Genomic DNA, 18,050 nt, shown 5'->3' with positions numbered 1-18,050 from the left:
CTCGCCCCACCTTTCCGGCCGTCCGCCCCGCCCACTCCCCCAGCAGTCCCTGCGGCCGCCGCAGGAGCGTCCGGCCGCGGCCATGGCGTCCTGCGCGCCGTCGGCCTACCTGACCCACCAGCAGAAGGTGCTGCGGCTTTACAAGCGGGCGCTGCGGCACCTGGAGTCGTGGTGTATCCACAGGTAGGAGAAGGGGACCCGGGGTTCGGGCGGCGAGGTGGAGGCCGAAAGGCCTGGAGGGAACCAGGCCGCCCAAGGGCATCGGGGACGCCGAGGGACGGTCATCACTGCCCCTCAGGACCCGCCCCTGGACCCGGGTTCGAATCTAGACTTCCCCGCCCGTGGCTGCTGGACCTCGGGACACACCTCGGGATATGAGGTGTAGGCCACACGTGCATTCATTTTCCATGCAGTACAATCTACGCAAGGCCCAGCCCTGCGGGTTCCGTGATTACATAAAGTAAGGAAAGGGGGGGGGTCCCGCGCTCACGGAAGAACGCTTTCTTCTCGATCCTGCCTAATACTTACAGTGACAGTGGGTACATTCTTCCTTTTCTTAGACCGCAGGACAATTCAGGAGTTAGGGATTATCTTAGCTTTATTTTACGGATGACCACACTGAAGCATAGCACACAGTCGGGATTAAAATCTAAGTATCCAGGGGAAAGAACCCCAAGGCGCAATGCCTCTGTGCCTCTGAACATTTAATATTTATTAAAATGGAAAAAAATTAAATATCCATCTCTAGTGCATCCTCATCGCTCCCTCTCCCCTTGGCTTTTCTCAATTTTAGCTTCATCTAGTCCTCCTTATTACCTTTGCATCTTTTTCCCCTTCCCCCACAACTCTCTATCCTCGGGAGACTTGTCTTAGAATGTGGTCTTAAAATACGTAGATTTCCGTGGCCTAAATGCAGTGTAAAATAACAGTGACAACCCAGAATCTTAAAACTTAATTCCAGTCAAAGGGCTTTTGAGGAAAAAAAAAAACAAAACGTGGAAAGCTGAGACCTGGAAGAGTTGGAGAGGGTACCCTTAAAGCCCAGGATGCAACTTGGTAATCATACTTCTCTTTGCTAGTCAGGAAGATGACAGGTAAAAGGTTGTACAGTTGTGGGTTTCTTCCCTGAATTTTTTTTTTTAATTTGCCTACATGGATGACAGGATTTGCAGTTCAGTTTCTATACTGGATGCCAAATAAGTAAAAGTCAATGGATATGTGGGTGCGGTGGACATGTATACTAATAGATAAGGAGAATTATTAATCTTACAAAGGAAGTTAATCCATTATGGATTCAAAAATGCTACATCTGGGAATATTAAAACAATAATCCAAGAAGAAATGTTAAAACTAGTTACTATGAGTACAATGGCACAAAATTCTTGTCTCCTCGATAACATTCTCAGCCATTGCTTGAATTTCTGCCACCTTCCTAGAGCTGTTCTCTGTGGTTCCCCAAGGCTCTCTGTAATGCTGTGTGTACTAGAGGCACTCCCTTTCAATACTGGGACTTGAGTTAACCATCTTTGCTCCATTTGCCTGTAGAGCTATATTTCCCATTTGTTAGATCATTGACTCTTCTCTAACACATTATCTAAATTCCATTAAACCAAACTCAACCTTTTCTCTCCTCCATTCTGACTCTAGATTTTTTTTTGCATAGCATAATGGTATTATTAGTAATTCAAACATTAAGCTCTAACCCAGAATTGTTCTCAAAGATGTAGTAGTTACTCTCTGTGCATAAAGCCATGTGTACCCAGGTGGCTCACACCTGTAATCCTAACTACTCAAGAGGCTGAGATCTAAGGATCACTGTTTCAAGCCAGCCTGGAGAGGAAAGCCCATGACTTTTCTCTCCAATTAACCAGCAAAAAGCCAGAAGTGGAACTGTGATTCAATTGGTAGAACATCAGCCTATAGCAAAAGGCCAAGGGACAGTGCCTTGAGTTCAATGTTCAGTGTGGGCACAAAACAAGTCATGTTTTTTTCAAAGTTTTCCATCCCATAATTATAATAATTACATAATTTAGCCTTTGCAATATATCAGGTACTGGTATGAAATGTGTTTTGTGTTTTAGAACGTCGAGTCTTGATGACAACCTTAGGATGGAGGCACCGTTACTAACATAAAGAAAAGGAGCCCGTGATCTAGAGAAATTAACTTACTATGAGCTAGTGGTAGAAGAGCTAAGATAGAACCCACCTCATAACTTAGTAGGTCTAAATATTTTCTCATGTATCCTGCCACTGCTATACTAGCTGTCTTTGTGCCTAGTCATCTGTGACCTGGACAGTTGCCAAAGCTTCCTAAGTTAGGTCTGCCCACAGTTTCTTCAGGACCAGACTGTAATTTGACTAAGGTGGAGCTGGTAGCATCAGAATCAGGATTCAAACTCAATTCTGTATGACTAGAGCAAAACTGTCCACAGTGTTCCTCCTCCCTTGTTATTCATCTTTGTGTCCCCAGAATTTAGCACAGTACAAAATGACTGAATGTTGAATGAACCTGCAGAAGCGATAGCTTTTCTCTTTTACTAGTTCTTTCTCTTTCTCTTTTTAAGTCATCATTCCTTCATTGTAGTATAGGGAGTTATTATTTTGCTGCTGTTTGGAAAGCTGCAGAACAAGCATTATAATGATGTGGCCTCTCTGTTTCACATTTATGGGGGGGGGCAGCAGAAAGTTGCGCTGCTCATCTAGGTGGCATTAGTGGGAACTTGGCTCCTGTCAGCCTAGGCACTGGCCACTTGAATAGATAACATTGCTGATCTCCCACAATCATTTGCCTTAAGGGAAAAATACCGGTACTTTGCTTGTTTGCTGAGAGCCCGGTTTGAAGAACATCGGAATGAAAAGGATATGATGAGGGCCACACAGCTGCTGAGGGAGGCGGAAGAAGAATTCTGGCAAAATCAGCACCCACAGCCATATATCTTCCCTGACTCCCCAGGGGGCACCTCCTACGAGAGATATGAGTGCTACAAGGTAGGTGAGGACTGCAGTGGCCACTCTTCCATAGGCAGACTGTGTGTCTCGGTCCAGACCTCAGCCTTGTATCCTTCACCCTTTGTGGGGTGACTAGATTTCTTTTCCTCACAGTTGACATACTGTTATTTCAGGCATCAGCTTTCGCTCAGATACCATTAAGACTTTTCTCCTTAAATTCATCTTTGAGATTTTGTACTGTAGTATTTTTGGCAAAGCAAACTGCTAAATTACTTAGTAACTCATTTGGAGACTTTAAAAATAATCAAGTTGTGTTGGTACTTGGTATTTCTTGAGAAACTTGCTACTTCCAAGTAACAGAAAACCACTCCTTGTGTTTAGAAAACACAGGTGGAGAGGAACGATCCCAGCTGTCTCTGTTCTGTCATTTTACATCTGTAGAATCATTCACTTTAAGGCATTCTTCATCTTCGGTCCCGGCTTATTATCCTCTCTGACTCCTTAGTCAGAGTTAGGAACAATCCGATAGTTGCAGTAGTTATAAAAATACAACTTGATTTTTGACTTCCATCTCCTGAGCAGATCTGTCAGTGGTATATAAAGGAATACTGTGGACTGACCCCATGATTTGCTCTTGTGGCAGGTTCCAGAATGGTGCTTAGATTACTGGCATCCTTCGGAGAAAGCAATGTATCCTGATTACTTTGCCAAGAGAGAGAAATGGAATAAACTACGGAGGGAAAGCTGGGATCGAGAGGTACGTCTTTCTGTCCTTGCTGTTCACTGTAGAGCTCAGTGAGATCCTGCCCATGTGCTGAGGTCCAGGTCCTGCCCTGGCAGGTGCTTGGCTCCTTACCAGAATTAGTGTGTGTTCAATTTAATATTGCCCATCTTAAAAAAAGTCAGTGAAAAGGTGTTCCCTGATTGTTTGGACTTTTCTGTTCTCTCATTTGCTTCTTATCTCCTTCTTAGTCCTTTGCCTGACCTTCATGTACCTTAATATTCCTTAGAAGCCTTGGGTCGTTTTAGTCATCTTAATAGCTCATTCTGACTATGGTGTGAAGAAATAAGTTGGAGACAGCAGGAGGAAAAGTAGCAAGTGAAGTCTGTGGTCACTGTGACTAGCAATAGGGTCGAAGATGTGGAAGCAAATAACCTGCAGCATGTCATTAGCATGTGAAGTTTGGAAGGGAGGGGTCCCCGTGAGGGATAGCAAGGAACCAAAAATGGTTTCCAGGTTGTCGGCTTCCATGTGAGGAGTTCGGTGGTAGTGGTTGGGATAGGGAGTCCTGCAAGGGCGGGGGGGGTGTTGAGGGGTGGCAGCAAGTGTCAGATACAGTGAAATGAAATGTTGGAGGATCCTGTCAGCAAGTGCAGTGGCCACGGTCAGCACTGGGTGTAGGAATCTGGTGTCGAAATAGACATATGTGCGTTTTCAGTTGTTTTTAAAACCACAAAAATGAATGCAATCCTCCATATAGTAGAGAGAGAAGAAAAGGAGAAGGGATTTTCCTCCTTAATGGAAGACAGCAGATGTATATGAATGCATTCGGGCTGGAGGTGTGTGACCACTTGTTTTGTTGTCGATATTGTTGTTCAGCATACATTAATTGTATGGGGGGGGATAACATTGTATTTCCACGAGTATGCAAATTAACTTCGAGTTTTAATGAACTCAGAGAAGCTGATGTAGGTGGGCACCGCCTGTATGAAGAATGTGGAAAGTGTTAGCTGAGGAGAGCATGAGCTTGCTTGAGAAAACTAGGTTGCTAGGCAATGGTGAAGGCCCTATTAGAGATTGACTGATTAATGTGGAATAGCTCCCATTTCTTTCAGTATTTTTTTTTCCTCTTTAGCAATACTGAAGTGTTTGGATGCAGGGTTAAAGATGGATGGCCCAGTTTGTCCAGAGTAACAGAGAACTTAAGGTTATTCAAAAGGGAGTGATTGTCTGACTGGATAAAGAAAAGAAATAATACCACCCTGTGTAGTGCATACTTGTAATCCCAGCATTCAGGAAGCTGAGGGAGAATGACAAGCTTGAGGCAACCTGGCTACATGGAAAGACCTTGTCTAAATATTAGGCATGGTGGTTCCTGCCTGTAATACCAAGCTAGCTGAGAGGCTGAGACACTGAGATCAGAGGGATTGACATTTGAAGCCAAACAAGATACCCCATCTCAACACATAAAAACCCTATGTGAAAATAACAAAAACAAGCTGGGCAACGGTGGCTCACACCGTAATCCTAGCTACTCAGGAGGCTGAGATCTGAGGATGGAGGTTCAAAGCCAGCTCTGGCAGGAAAGGCCGTGAAACTCTTATCTATAATAAACCACCATAAAACTAGAAACGGTGCTGTAGCTCAAGTGGTAGAGCGCTTGCCTTGAGCTGAAGAGCTGAGGGACAGCACTCAGGCCCAGAGTTCAAGGCCCATGACTGACCAAAAAAAAAAGAAAAGAAAACAAAAAGAGCTGGAGGCCTAGCAAGCTAGGCCCTGAGTTCAAACACCAGTACAGAGAGAGGGTGAGGGAGAGGGTAAGAAAAAGGGAGAGGGAGAGAGAAAGTAATAGCCAGGGGGCATGGAAGCAAATGAGCGGGAAGGCTGGCAGACATTGGATAATGGGGTGTCTGAACTCCTAAATGGGGAAGGCATGCCTGGTAAAGGGATAAGGTCCAGGATGTTGGCTGCTGGAAATCTCTGGCCAAGGTGTAATAGAAGAAAGGTCACTGTGGCCAGGGGAGCCGTGTTTTGTAAGAAGTGGTACAACCTCTTGAAGTTTCAAGTGGGTTTTTCACTCCACAGCTGGTCACTGGTGACCTCTGCCCTCTGAAGCCTTCCTGTCCTCTTCACTACTGTCAGCCAGCACCGTGTGTAGAGGGAACGTCAGCTTTTTTAGGTATCCTGTTAGGGATGTTAGGGAATTTCTAGAAGTGATGATGGCTGGGCCAGGTAGAATTGAGTGCCTTTTCCTGTGTGATTTCCTGTTGCTTCTTGCCCTAGCTGCTGTAGGGGTACTTACAGTTAGCATCCCTAACATTTATGAGCTGAGGTTTCATGAAGAGTATTGAGTTGAGATACAAAAATGTTTTTCTGGGGGGACCAGTAAAGTTCCAGGGGAACTGGAAATGTAATTGCCATGTTTTCGTTTAAAGATTAAGAGGGAGGAGAGTTCCCACTTTGCTGCTTTAAAAAAGGAAAAAGCGGATAGGCGCTGATGGCTCACACCTTCAATCCTAGCTGTTTAGGATGCTGAGATCTGAGGATCATGGTTCAAAGCCAGCCTTGGCAGGAAAACTCTTATCTACAATAAATTACTCAGAAAAAGCCAAAAGAGGTGCTATGGCTCAAGTGCTAGAGCACTAGGTTTGAGCAAAAGCAGTTCAGGTCCAGCGCCCAGGCCCTGAGTTCAAGTTCCAGGACCAGCAAAAAAAAAAAAGGAAAAAGCTTTCCTGTGGGAGTAATTCAAATACACAAAAATGTATGTAGTGAGCTTCCTGTGGGAGCTGACATGCACGGCAGTGGCAGAGGGGGTTGGGGGGGGTGGGGGTTGTTGGGGCTCACACTCCCTCCGTGTTCCTTCCCCGCCCCCCTTCTAGGTCAAGCAGCTGCAGGAGGAAACACCACCTGGTGGTCCTAAGACTGAAGCCTTGCCTCCGGCCAGAAAGGAAGGCGACTTGCCTCCACTGTGGTGGCACATCGTGACCAGACCTCGGGACCGGCCCGTGTAGACACATGCTCTTTCTGCTAGCAAGTGACAACGGAAAGTATGTTGGCACACATACACTTGCCCTAATAAAAACGTTGAATGTGGTCTGCCAAGCTTGTGCTGTCCTTCTGTCATGTGACTGCTTGTGTCTGTGGTATTACCATGTATACCAGGTAAAGAAAACCAGTCACATGTCATAATATTAATAGCACATGTGGTCAGTAAGGGAAAAGTAGCCAAATCAGGTAAGAAATTAACTCAGAAGCCAGAGCTGAGCAAATGTTAGGTTGAAGGCTTAGTACCACAATACTGAATAGACAAAGCTGAGAAGGGAAAGTGAGGGCTTGGAGCCCCTCTTTGGTTTCCTAATCATTGCATTAATGGGATTTTAGTTTTTACGAAAAGAGCAGGTGATGGCTGGACACTGGTGGCTCACATCTCTCAGGAGGCTGAGATCTGGGGATTGTGGTTCAAAGTCAGGCCGGGCAGGAAAGTCTGTGAGACTCTTATCTCCAATAAACCACTAGGAAACTGGAAGTGGCTCTGTGGCTCAAGAGGTAGAGCACTAGCCTTGAGCTAAAGAGCTGAGGGACAGTGCCCAGGCCCAGAGTTCAAGTCCCACGACCAACCAGAAATAGAAAAGAGCAGGTGGTCTGAGAGGCAGCACATCCATAGTCACCAGTAGGTGGCGCTTATGATAGTGAGGAGGTAGAGAATGGAAGTTGGCTAGCTGGGGCTAAAAGGGAATAAAGTTGGTGACCCGACTTTGGATATAGTTGTCCAGTTGTGTTACTTCCACGGTAGCCAGACTGTTCACAGACATAGAGGTAGCGTGTGACAGAACTCACAGTGATCCAGTAAGGGTTTACTTTGGGTTTTTTTTTTTTAAAGGTAAGACATTGTAAAACTGTCACCAAAATCAGCTGTCTTTTTCCCTTTATTTATTGTTAATGATTAGATCAGGCAGTGCTTGTTCCCGGAGCTGATGAGCATCATAAAACATTTTGTTAGTTCTGTCTAAATAAGCTCAGTCTGAGTCTCAATCCCACTTCTGATTTTAATAAAGACTTGAAATAAGGGGCTTTTTTTTTCTTTCTAGTGGTCTTTATTTATAATGTAGGCAGAAGCAATTGTTACAATGTAGAAGGGAGACACATCACGCAAGTGTTATTTATACAAGTGTAGAACGAAAACCTGCCCAGGAGAGGTCCACTCTCAGTACAGACTAGCAACTAAAACCACAGTAATTTACCTTTAGAAAGGATTTCTTTATTTTTCAGCTGTGACACTGCTTTTACAATATGCAAAAACACAAACAGAGCTACCCAAGGTGTTTTGTCACATTTCTTTCTACATTGGAATTGGCAACATTTTATATTAAATTTATTCAGATTATACTAACGTTTAAAAACTAAACGAGTGAGAAGCTGTACCAAGGTACAGTTACATCCATTTATTTCCAAGGTTTAAAATATCATTTTTATCTATTGTAATTACCTTGTAATGATTTCTGCATTTGCAGAAAGCATCTCGAGCATCATATGCACAATGCATCAGCTACTTTTAGTCATCAAGATTGGTGGGCTACACCACAGGCACTACTGCTGCTTCCAGTCTGCAGAAGGAGCTTGTTTTTCAAAGAAAAAAAGCTTAGTTTCTAATCATCATGCCTTTGCTTTAAAGCCATAACATAAAATGTCCTTGAGCAATCACAGCAGTGTTAAATGTTAATATATAGAACAATGACTGTACAGAACATTACTCACATCCAATGTGGTTAAGTATTAAAGCATAAGATTATGTCACAAGATTAGCACCAACAGAAATCTGTAGGCATGGGGACCCATCGCGGTCTTCCTGGAGAGGCTTACGCACAAATGTGCAGTCAGTTGCCTCACTGCTAAAGGACTTGCTCCTTTATACAGCTGTCTCCAAATGTAGTCCCTTCAAGGCTACAAATCTCTGTTGACTTTAAGGGATGGGCATTATAACAAATTTAACTTCCAGTTAACAAATGTCAAATCCATTCCAAATAAACAGCCTAGAATACAAAAGGAAAAAAAAAAGACAGTATAGTGGTCAGATTCCCAGTGATAATAAATAAATCCTCTTCAGTGTTTAGTAGGAAGCCAATTGACTGCCATTGATGGGAGGAAGATAAGAAAAACAAGCCCCAGATTGGTAAACACATTGGCAAACTGCTAGACTTGAGCTGGTTGTAAAATATACTTGGAGTTTCTTCAAAATAATCTGGGCTTCCCAAGCACCCAGCCTGCTGGGCACAGTTTAGTAAAAGGCATTTGTTCTAAAGATTCCCTGCTATCACTTTTTAAATGTTTTCATACTTTATAAATTGCCTTACCCTTTTAGATGCATTTGGACTCCATGGAAGTGAGTACATAGACTAGAAGCTAAGTGGGAAAGGATTCTCCACGTACCCGTGATGGCAGCATGCGTGGGACTGGAGTGGGTGCTGTGTGCAGTCAAGAGGAATGGTGGGAGAAAGGAAGTCCTTAAACACCCTACAGAAACAAACACTGCAATCCAGTATGGCTTATTCGGATGCATTTACCATGAAGCTACTAGAAATTCAACCTACCAGGCTACTCTTAAATGTAAAAACAGATCGGCTATGTTGACAGTGTGCCCCTCCCACAGCCCTCCCCCCCCCCCCCAGACCATCTACCATTTCCAGAGTTCTCTCAATATTGCTCATCAATGGTTCACTCCTGCATTTCCCAACCAGAACATAGTACATTTCACTGAGGATTTTTATCCCTTATCCATTTTGTTTGTACATTAAAATAACTTGATTTTGCTCCTAAACTAGACTACTACAATGCATCTACAAAAGCTTGCAGGGAGAAAAAAAAAAGTATAGTAATCCTTTTCTGAAATTAACTACTTTGTGGTTCCCCCCCCCCCCCCCGCCCTCCCCACCATATGCATTTAAAATTTTACAAAGACTTATAAAAAAGTTAAATGGAATTTGGCACCTTCAGAAAAAATCAAAAGGGAAAAACTAAGATTCAAATGTGCAGAAAGAAAATGCTCAATATTTACAAATCAAAGATCAAGGTTATGTCAGTTACATGTGTTGCTTTTCATTCTTATCTAAAGATGTTGAGTACTTTTCAAAAGAGCTGAATTCTGAGTTGCCTACAAAATTTTTTTTTTGTTTGATTATACATTGGAATGGATTGAGACAAATTAGGTTTTATCAAAGAGTTTGTTCCCCGGGGCAGTATTTCCTGGGAGCCTAGGAGATCTAGGAGAGGCGTGGGGCTGATCGATCATTGGTTGTGGTCTTCTTCAGCTTCACACCCCTTCGGATGGCGTTCAGCATGTCTTCTCCTTGGGGAGCATCTCTTGGGCTCAGGTCTGCAGGGTCGCTCTCCGGACTCCGGCCTGGGGAGACAGTGGCACTCGGGGGATCCCGCTCCTGATCTTCAGCTTCACTCTCTGGAATCGCCTGTCTGTGCTCCTCCGGGATACTGGGCTTCGGGCCTGGAAGTGGAGGGTTGATGGAGGCTTGCCCACTCCACATGGAGGAGGGAATATTGGTAGTACCCGGGGAGCCCTCACCCACAGAAGGAGACTCGGGGCTGCGCTCACCCCGCTCCTCTGGCCCATCTGGCGTGGCTGGCAGGACCCCGGGCAGGTCTGGGACAGTGGGGGTTTTGACAGGGATCACTGGTGTTTTGATGGGAATGGGACCCGCGCCAATGGTCCCCCGGCGGACAGAAGGCTTGGTGGAAGGGGTCCGTCGGATGGTTGCAACCCCTGGGGTGACCATAGCAGGTCCTAGGGTGGTGGGAAGGCCAGCGGTGGAGGCTGGGCGCTTGGCTTGGAACATCCGCCGGTAGGACTGGCTGATGTCACTGTTTCTTGGAATGGTGGAGGATTTGTCAAAGTCCTGCTGCTCCGCCTCCTGGTCACCACTTACGGAGAAGTAATCGTAATCTGAAACTGAGTATAGCATCTGATTAGACAGATGCCAGGGAGCAGTTCCAATCTGATTCTGTGCTGAGAGGGAAAAGGCACACAAGGCAGGGGTACACACATGTTCTCATCCTGGTCCCCCAACACTGCTGGAGTATTTCACCAAGAACTCCCCAACAGGGACCTTTATTCATGTGTGTACCTGGGCACCTACAACAGCACAGAGCACTGTAATAGCCATGGAGAAGCTGTTAGGATGGAGAGAGGGTGTGAAACTGCCAGGCTGCAGCAAACCATCTCCCAAATGTCCAGGAGGAATGAGGGGGATGAAAGAGGAGAGGTATCTGTCCACATCCTCAGGGCTTAATGGGACATGAGAAACAAACCTCAAGTAGGCTAGCACTGCCTTAACATCTCCCTGATAACTGGGTAGACTGAGGCTAGAAAAAGAATGGAGCTGGCTGGGTGTAGTGGCTCTGGACTGTACTCCTAGCGGGTGTGTGTGTTGGGGCGGGGGGGGGGGGGATTGAGAGGTTCAAGTTCAAGGCCAGCACAATCATAAAAGTTTGTGGATCTTCATCAATAAATAGAATCACAATCCAGACTGGCCTGGGCATAAAATGAAACCCTATCTTGAAAATAAGCAAACCCAAAAAAAGGGTTTGGGGTATAGCTCAAGTGGTAGAGTGTCCACGTAGCAAGCATAGGACCTCCAATTCAAACTAAAAAAAAAAAAAGCAAAACACCAGTGGAGCTACTGGCAGAATGTAGACTGAAAATTAAAAAGCAAAGTCTAAAGTGCTTTTCACAAAATGTCAAAACAAAAATGAAGGTGTTATAAATGGCAGATATCCCTCAGCTCATTTCAGAACCACCATGCAACCCCGGTGAAAATGAGAAAAGGGGCTAAAATCCAGGCCCCCTTCTCCTGAGGCAGTTTCCTGACCACCCCAATCACCTCTCCAAAGCCTTCCCAGATGACCCAACAGTCCTGAAGCCAGTCTGCCGGCCAGGGGCAGGGCTGTGTGTGTTTATAATGGCTGCTGGCTTGCGGCTGCCAATAGGGGTAAGGAGTGCCTGTGATCCCAACTGCCAGGCTGGGCATCCGCACCTTGGGAGGGAATGGTGTCCTCGGAGCAGCATGGGGTGGTCGTCTGAGTGCTGTAGCCGCTGGAGCACTGCAGCGAGTCCCGGCTGCTCCTCTGAGTGTCCAGCTGCAGGCCCCGCGACAGGGCAAGCGCCAGCTCCTCACACGCTTCCATCTCTTCACCAGGCTGCAGGGTGGAGGAGAGAGAGGGACAGGACGTGAGAGCCGGAAACCTCACACCACGGCCTCAGCTGTCCACACACGGCTCTGGGTTGGGGTCCTGCTATCACTCTTGTTCTGTTCCTGCAAAAATGATACCTCTGTAGGCCTGGAGCACTACTGACTTGCTTATATCCTATCCGGGTTCTAGAAAGTTCTGCCTGTCTGATTCCCATACAAAGCTTTTCCCTGGAGGACTTCTGAGTAAGGGGTCCAGTCCAGCTCCCCTAAGCTGTAAGCTGGGCCCCCAGTATCTGGCCCCCAGTATCTGGCCAGCAGCCCCCCTCCCCCCCGGCAGGCTAGGTGGATCCAACGAGTAAAAAAGAACAAGAGTGTCACCCTAGTGGCCGCCGACACGGTCATGCTACGCGGTCTCTGCGCCTCCTCCACAGCTGCCGCGGGGCCTCCTGCAGTAGAGGGTCCTCCCCCGCTGGGGTCCGGCTCCCGCTTCTCTTTGCGCCGCTGGAGGGTATTCACCATTGGCTGGTCATAGGGTCCTGGCTTAGCCCAGTCCTAAGCAGAACAGTGCAGTCAGGAGCCCAAGCCCTGTCCCCGAGCTCCCCTCAAACAGCTGCCCACAGAAGGCAGCTGGTTCTTGGGGATGCCCTCTTTACCCACCCACGCCCGCCACCCAGCTCCAAAAGGCAGGAATGGAATGCCCTCTGGGGGGCCCTAGGTGCCTCTCTTTTTCTCAGCTCCCCAAAGATGAAAAACCCTCAACAATCAGGCTGGTAACAAGAGTGGCTTAGTCAACAGCTACGTAACAGGTGGCTAAGGCAGCCACCAAGGGAGAGCTGTCCCTAGGGGCCAGGGCTGGCCTTCTGTGTGGAAACCCGAACCATCTCACCAGCAACGGGAATGAGTGGGATGGGAGGAGGGCCGCCAGGGCCAGCTGAGCCACGCCAGCCGCTCCCTACAGCTGACTCCACCTTGGAGAAAGTGAGCATCGAGAGGCAGGCTAGAGGCCTGGGGCAGCAAGGGAGAGCTCCCGGGGTCCTGCCCAGACTCTGAAGGTATCTGAGCAAGTCAAACCCGGCTCTGAAGGCTCTCAATGCTGGAAACCTAGTGGCCCACTTGGCAAATTAGGGACCTCTCAAATGAAGCAGAAGAGCCCAGGGCATCAACAGAACTCACTAGGAGAGCATTTGAAAACCTTGTTTTGATAGGAAAGCCAGCATGTGTCAACATAAAGTTACCAAAACAAAAAAAGAAAGTCTTCCTATACTTTCAGGAGAAAACATGACAGTCCATTTACATACTGGGCTGTGATTCTGTGACCCCCCCCCCCCAGCAGAAGACTCACTGGAGGACAAGTCTGAGCTGCATGGCTGAGTAGAACACTCTAGATAAAACTAACCAGCCAGGAGGCCCAGACCAAGAAACCCAGCAGGCTTCATCCAATCCTTCCAGGAAGAAGTGCGGGGGGGGGGGGGCTTCCCTGGGAGCTCAGACTCCCTCCCTGCAAGGCAGGGGGGATCTGGAGCTCAAACGAAAGAAAAACTTGCCAGTCTCCACTCCATGTGGAAACCGCCATGTCGGAGCTACAAGCTACTTTTTGGCTTCTTCAGTGGGAATTTACTGAGGGAGAGGAGTTATGGAGAAGGCAGAGTGTGAAAGGAGGTGGAGGGAAGAGTCCAAGGGAACACGGCGGAACAGAAGAAAGGTGAGCACAGAGCCAATGAGGGGCAGAGAAGGGGGAGGGAGGGAGGAGAGACACAAACCTTCCAGCTAGGGATCTGAGATGACGGGAACATGCCGGGCCCAATGGTGTAATAATGAGCGCAGTCTGGAAGGTGGAGAGAGGTGACCCGAGGGAGCAGACGGGAGGCAGGCAGGCAATGGGGGAAAGCGCCTGCACCCACGGGCCCTATATGGGACTCACTTGATAAACTAAAGTGAGAAAACCCATTAGACAACTGGAAACGAAACAAACAAAAAGGGGGAAGAAAAGGAAAAAAAAATTAATACAACAGGATGAGTGTGGAGACATAAGATGGCACTGACATTTGGGGCGAGGGGGTGGGGGAACCCCTGAATAGTCACAAAGGAAACAAACGCTGGGGCTCTGATCGGAGATGGTCCATGATGCACGAGAAAAAAGCTGGAGTACAAAGAATGCACACAGACTTCGCACCAAGTAGAGAGTCTGTCGCTATCTGACCTGTGCTTTAGGAGAGTTTAGACACAGACCGGCAGCCTCAATTTTTGCAGTGTTTCTTGGTGGCTTTTTTTTTTTCTTGCATTATTTCCCAAAGCATAATTTTGCGGTGATAGGAATCTGCTTGTCTCGTTGTGCAAATTAAAAAACTCAGAAGCTTCTCAGAATGAACCGGTTTACCCCAGTTTCATCAAATGAAGCTTCTTCAAATCAACGGGCTCACCCCAAATCATTACACCGTTTAGAAGCAGATTCCAATCAAGGGCAGGGGGTGGTGGTCGCAAACTAAAAGGCAGATAAAGCACACAGCTTCTAACACAAGTGAAATGTCACATCCAACAGTCTTGTGGGACACTTGGGAAGGGAAAGGGAGAATGGATCTGTTCTGGACGAAGCCTTCACACCTCCACGTTCCCCGTACCCCTTCCTCTCCCTCGGTTTAAATACCCAGGCCACTGTTTACCAGCCAGAAGCTCATTCAAGAAAAAGCCCTCATGTGGCCCATTTCCACCCTCTGTCCTTCATCTAGGCGGTTCTGAGTTTCCACACTCCTATGGCTATGAGAGCCCACGGTGTGGGCAGCAGGAGAGGGGAGGGGAGAGCAGCAGTGGCCCAGGAGGCTGCGAGCCCTGCTGATCCGTCACCTTCTCTGTGGACACCCAGGCGCCCATGGTGGAGCCTGAGCTGACAGAGGTGGGGGAGCTGCACTCGCTCACTGACTGGCAGGTTTCCGAGGCTTCGGAGGAGGCCGAGCTGGATGAGTTCTGCAGCAGGGGAGGGAGCACACGAGGGGACCAACAAACCAAACCACACACCACCAAAAATCATCATAAATTAAAAAAAAAGGATGGGAGAGGGAAGGGCATGCAGGGTGGGGGAGGGAGGGGAGACAGACATATACACAGAAGAAGGGAAGGATGAGAGAAGCAGAGGGTTAGGGTTATTTTGTCCCAAAGTTGTATGCACACAGAGCTTCCAAGCCCTTGAAAAGCATGATCATACTCCACAAGCCCTAGACCGGTGGACTGTAGGTGCCCAGGATATTGTGTGTGCTTGGCACAGAAGCATCTTCTCAAGGCCCTGCTTCCTGTTCATATGCTGCAAGCCTGGCTGGCCTGTCCAGTCTCTTACATGTGCAAGTATTTTAGGAATTGCATGAAGCTCAGATCGGGCATCTGCTGCCCATCTATCTAGACTGGCTAGAGTTTCATGTGCAGCCTCTTAGCCTCTCCAGACTTGAAAAACACATATGAGGGGCTACTGCTGGAGTGTTGTGGGAATTGGAGCCGGCATCCTTGTGATTAGTGCAGTGCTTCTGATGGCCAGTAGAGGGCAGGGTGAAGCCTCTGGAGAGGCCCAAGTAGAGAAACTTGCCCAGCTAGCTGCTCAGTACCACACCCTGGTCCCCTCAGTCTCCTGACGGTGGGTGGGTAGGGCTTATGGGATTGGCTTCCTGGCATTCGGCCAATTAGGAATCATGATATCTTGCCTTTCTAGTCCTGGACCTGGTATGTTCCACAGGGGATAAGCACCAATGGCTATTTTCTGGCCATCTGGGTCTCCTGACTGCCACTCTGAGCACCCAGCCACTTGTTTTCTGCTTGTCATTGAAACCTCTGGCTTCAACCCCGTCTGGTTTAATAAGCTGGGCCCTTCTGTGCTGAGATATCCCTGTAAGTGTTCCCAGGTCAACTGGCAAGGAGGCCAGGTCTCTGTTCTTATTCCTTTTATAAACCACAGCAGAAACCAACCACCGTTTAGCTCCCCATCCTGCAGACATGGAACAAAGCACTCAACACTGCAAAGACAGGGGACAAGCAGATGGCCATCCTCACTGGCCCCTAAGCTTGGTGTTTGCTGAGCAGCCTGGGATCTGTAGTTGGAGGATTTGGATGTAAGTTCAATTTCTGCCACTTACTGGTTAAGGACCTGTGGTCTACACACTCCTACAGTGATCAAGAGTATCGAAGTATGTAATTTTTCTGCATTCAGGAGGTGACACCTTTGGCGAATACTGATCTGTACAATTGCTTCCATTTCCCCTGTACCGTATGGCTACAGGTAGCTATGTCTTTTTTTGGTGGGGTAAAGGGTAATACTGGGGATTGAATTTAGGGACTCATGCTTCCTAGGCTAGGGCTCTACCGCTTGAGTCACACCCCAAGTCCTTTTGCTTTGAGTTTGCTGCGCTTTTGCCCAGGCCAGCCTCATTCTATAGTTCTCCTAATTACACTTACTGAGTACCTGGGATTATAGGCACGCTTCACAACACACAACCCTGCAGTATCCATCTATCTATATCTATTATCTATAACTTGTTATTAAATTCTGCAGCATCCCTGAGCTTATTAAAACTATCCTAGGCCTAGGGATATCATTCGGTGGTAGAGCATTTGTCTAGAATGTGAGAATTCCTAATGTTCCATCTCAAGCACCAACACAAATAAAACCAAAACTGCCCTAGAGATGATAGACAAGCAGACGCAAGCCCACAGAGGTTGAAAAACCCTAAGTTGCCACCTTCTGCTTCCGCCACATTAATGGAGGAGGAAGTCTCATTCAGGGCACGTACGCAGGATATGTAGATGCACGTATGACGTGGATAGGAAGGTCAGCGCGCTTTTCTTTGTCAGAAAGGGGTGTCAGTACTCTCCACTAGGTTAATCTGCAGTCCATTAAAAGCACACACATACAATTTACACTGCACACTCGAGCAGCCTTTGAACAAATGACAGTCCGGCTCTCCTTCAGACCCTATCTGCACTCTGCTTGCGAGCCAGAAGATCGTTTAGTAAAGCACATTAACAGGAGACAGAGCCTGGCCAAAGCACCTCCACAGGGGCAAGCACATCAGAACTAGAGCGACAGCATCTGGCTCAGGGCACTTCTGTGGGAAATTGAGTCTCTAAGGAAGAGTGGGAGGGGCCACAGTCCCCCAGATGGCTGAGCAGTGCTGAAGAGCTCTTAAGCTGCGAACCTCTGGGCTCATAACATTAGGGGACAACAGGATGCTCTGGTTCCCCACCAGGGGGCACCATGGAGCACGCTAGTTGATGGCACCACACGTTCCAGCACTATGGTGCTCTTTTTACTATGTGTTAAGAAGGGATGATAGGTGCACTGGTATTAAGGAAAAGATCAGCTGGCAGGACACATGCTGATACTCATGAAGGTCATCCGATGCCCTGCCTAGCTTTTCCCTCCTGGAGTAACTGCAGCACTGCGCTGGGCTGGAAAGACCTAAACCAACTGTGAATGGAGAGGGCCTATCTCCCCTTCTCTCCAGGATCCAAGTGCCAACAGCGGTATCTGCAGGGGCTCATTCAGCACTCCCTGACGGGGACCTGCGGGCGCTGGGAAAGGGTGCTGAGTTGGTCTTCAGGGAAGGGATCTCAGCCATTCAAGGAGAACCTGAGTGCAGGGCAGCAGGGGCGCCTTATCACCACATCCCGCCGGACGGATGGCCGCCGGCCCTCCTCCGGACGGTCGACTTCTGTGGGAAAACTCCCCAAAACGCAAACAGTCCCACCGTGGTTTGGATCAATGCCCAGCTATCCCTCCCCCTGAGGAACACCTCCGAAGATGAAGGTTAAGCCAGAGGTGTTCGGAGTGAGAGCGCAGGGGGGTGACACGCCCGGGCCCTGCACTGAGGGACGTCAGGGCACCCGTACCTGGTTGGTGGCCTCGGGTGGCATAGGGGAGGGCGACTTGGACTGGAAGGCGTCCTGGGAGATGAATCCTGAGTCATGCGAGGAGACGCTAGACAGCCGCACGGGCGCCTGCTGGGCCAGGTTGGAGCTGCGGTAGCGGTAGTGTGAGCTGGGCGAATGCGAGTGGGAGCCGCTGGATCGGGAGTCGCTGCTGTTGACACTGTTCAGGCTGCTGTGGGGGGGGGGGAGGAAGTGCAGGGTGGCAGAAATGGAGGGGAGGAGTGGAGGGAAGGAGGGGAAGGGAGGGGAGGGAGTAGTGGAAAGGAAGAGGGGAT

The 18,050-nt window shown here is 48.1% G+C and overlaps 2 protein-coding genes across 4 annotated transcripts in view; one reads left to right on the top strand and one right to left on the bottom strand.

Annotated features, from left to right (window-relative positions):
• Positions 1–34: 34 nt before the first annotated feature.
• Ndufb9 (NADH dehydrogenase (ubiquinone) 1 beta subcomplex, 9, 22kDa) lies at positions 35–6,772 on the top strand. Its single transcript, XM_013036754.1, has 4 exons — positions 35–183; positions 2,796–2,988; positions 3,593–3,706; positions 6,550–6,772. The coding sequence occupies exons 1-4, from the start codon at positions 83–85 to the stop codon at positions 6,679–6,681; spliced, it is 540 nt and encodes a 179-aa protein (XP_012892208.1). The 5' UTR covers positions 35–82; the 3' UTR covers positions 6,682–6,772.
• A 955-nt stretch (positions 6,773–7,727) lies between these two features.
• Mtss1 (metastasis suppressor 1) overlaps positions 7,728–18,050 on the bottom strand; it is a 32,744-nt gene continuing 22,421 nt past the window's right edge. Inside the window, exons 8-14 of one of the 3 annotated variants that reach the window (XM_013036755.1) lie at positions 17,737–17,947; positions 14,710–14,829; positions 13,629–13,823; positions 12,247–12,420; positions 11,713–11,875; positions 10,275–10,628; positions 7,907–10,166 (exon numbers count right to left, since the gene is read on the bottom strand). In XM_013036755.1, the coding sequence (XP_012892209.1) occupies positions 9,928–10,166; positions 10,275–10,628; positions 11,713–11,875; positions 12,247–12,420; positions 13,629–13,823; positions 14,710–14,829; positions 17,737–17,947 (1,456 nt within the window). In that variant the 3' untranslated portion in view covers positions 7,907–9,927. Of the gene's footprint in view, positions 10,629–11,712; positions 11,876–12,246; positions 12,421–13,628; positions 13,824–14,709; positions 14,830–17,736; positions 17,948–18,050 lie in introns of all 3 variants that reach the window. The other 2 variants (XM_013036756.1, XM_013036757.1) reach the window with 2 other exon arrangements.

The sequence above is a fragment of the Dipodomys ordii genome, unplaced genomic scaffold, assembly GCF_000151885.1.
Source record: "Dipodomys ordii isolate 6190 unplaced genomic scaffold, Dord_2.0 Scaffold405, whole genome shotgun sequence".
NCBI classification, from domain to species: domain Eukaryota; kingdom Metazoa; phylum Chordata; class Mammalia; order Rodentia; family Heteromyidae; genus Dipodomys; species Dipodomys ordii.
This window is presented reverse-complemented; position numbering and strand designations above follow the sequence as displayed.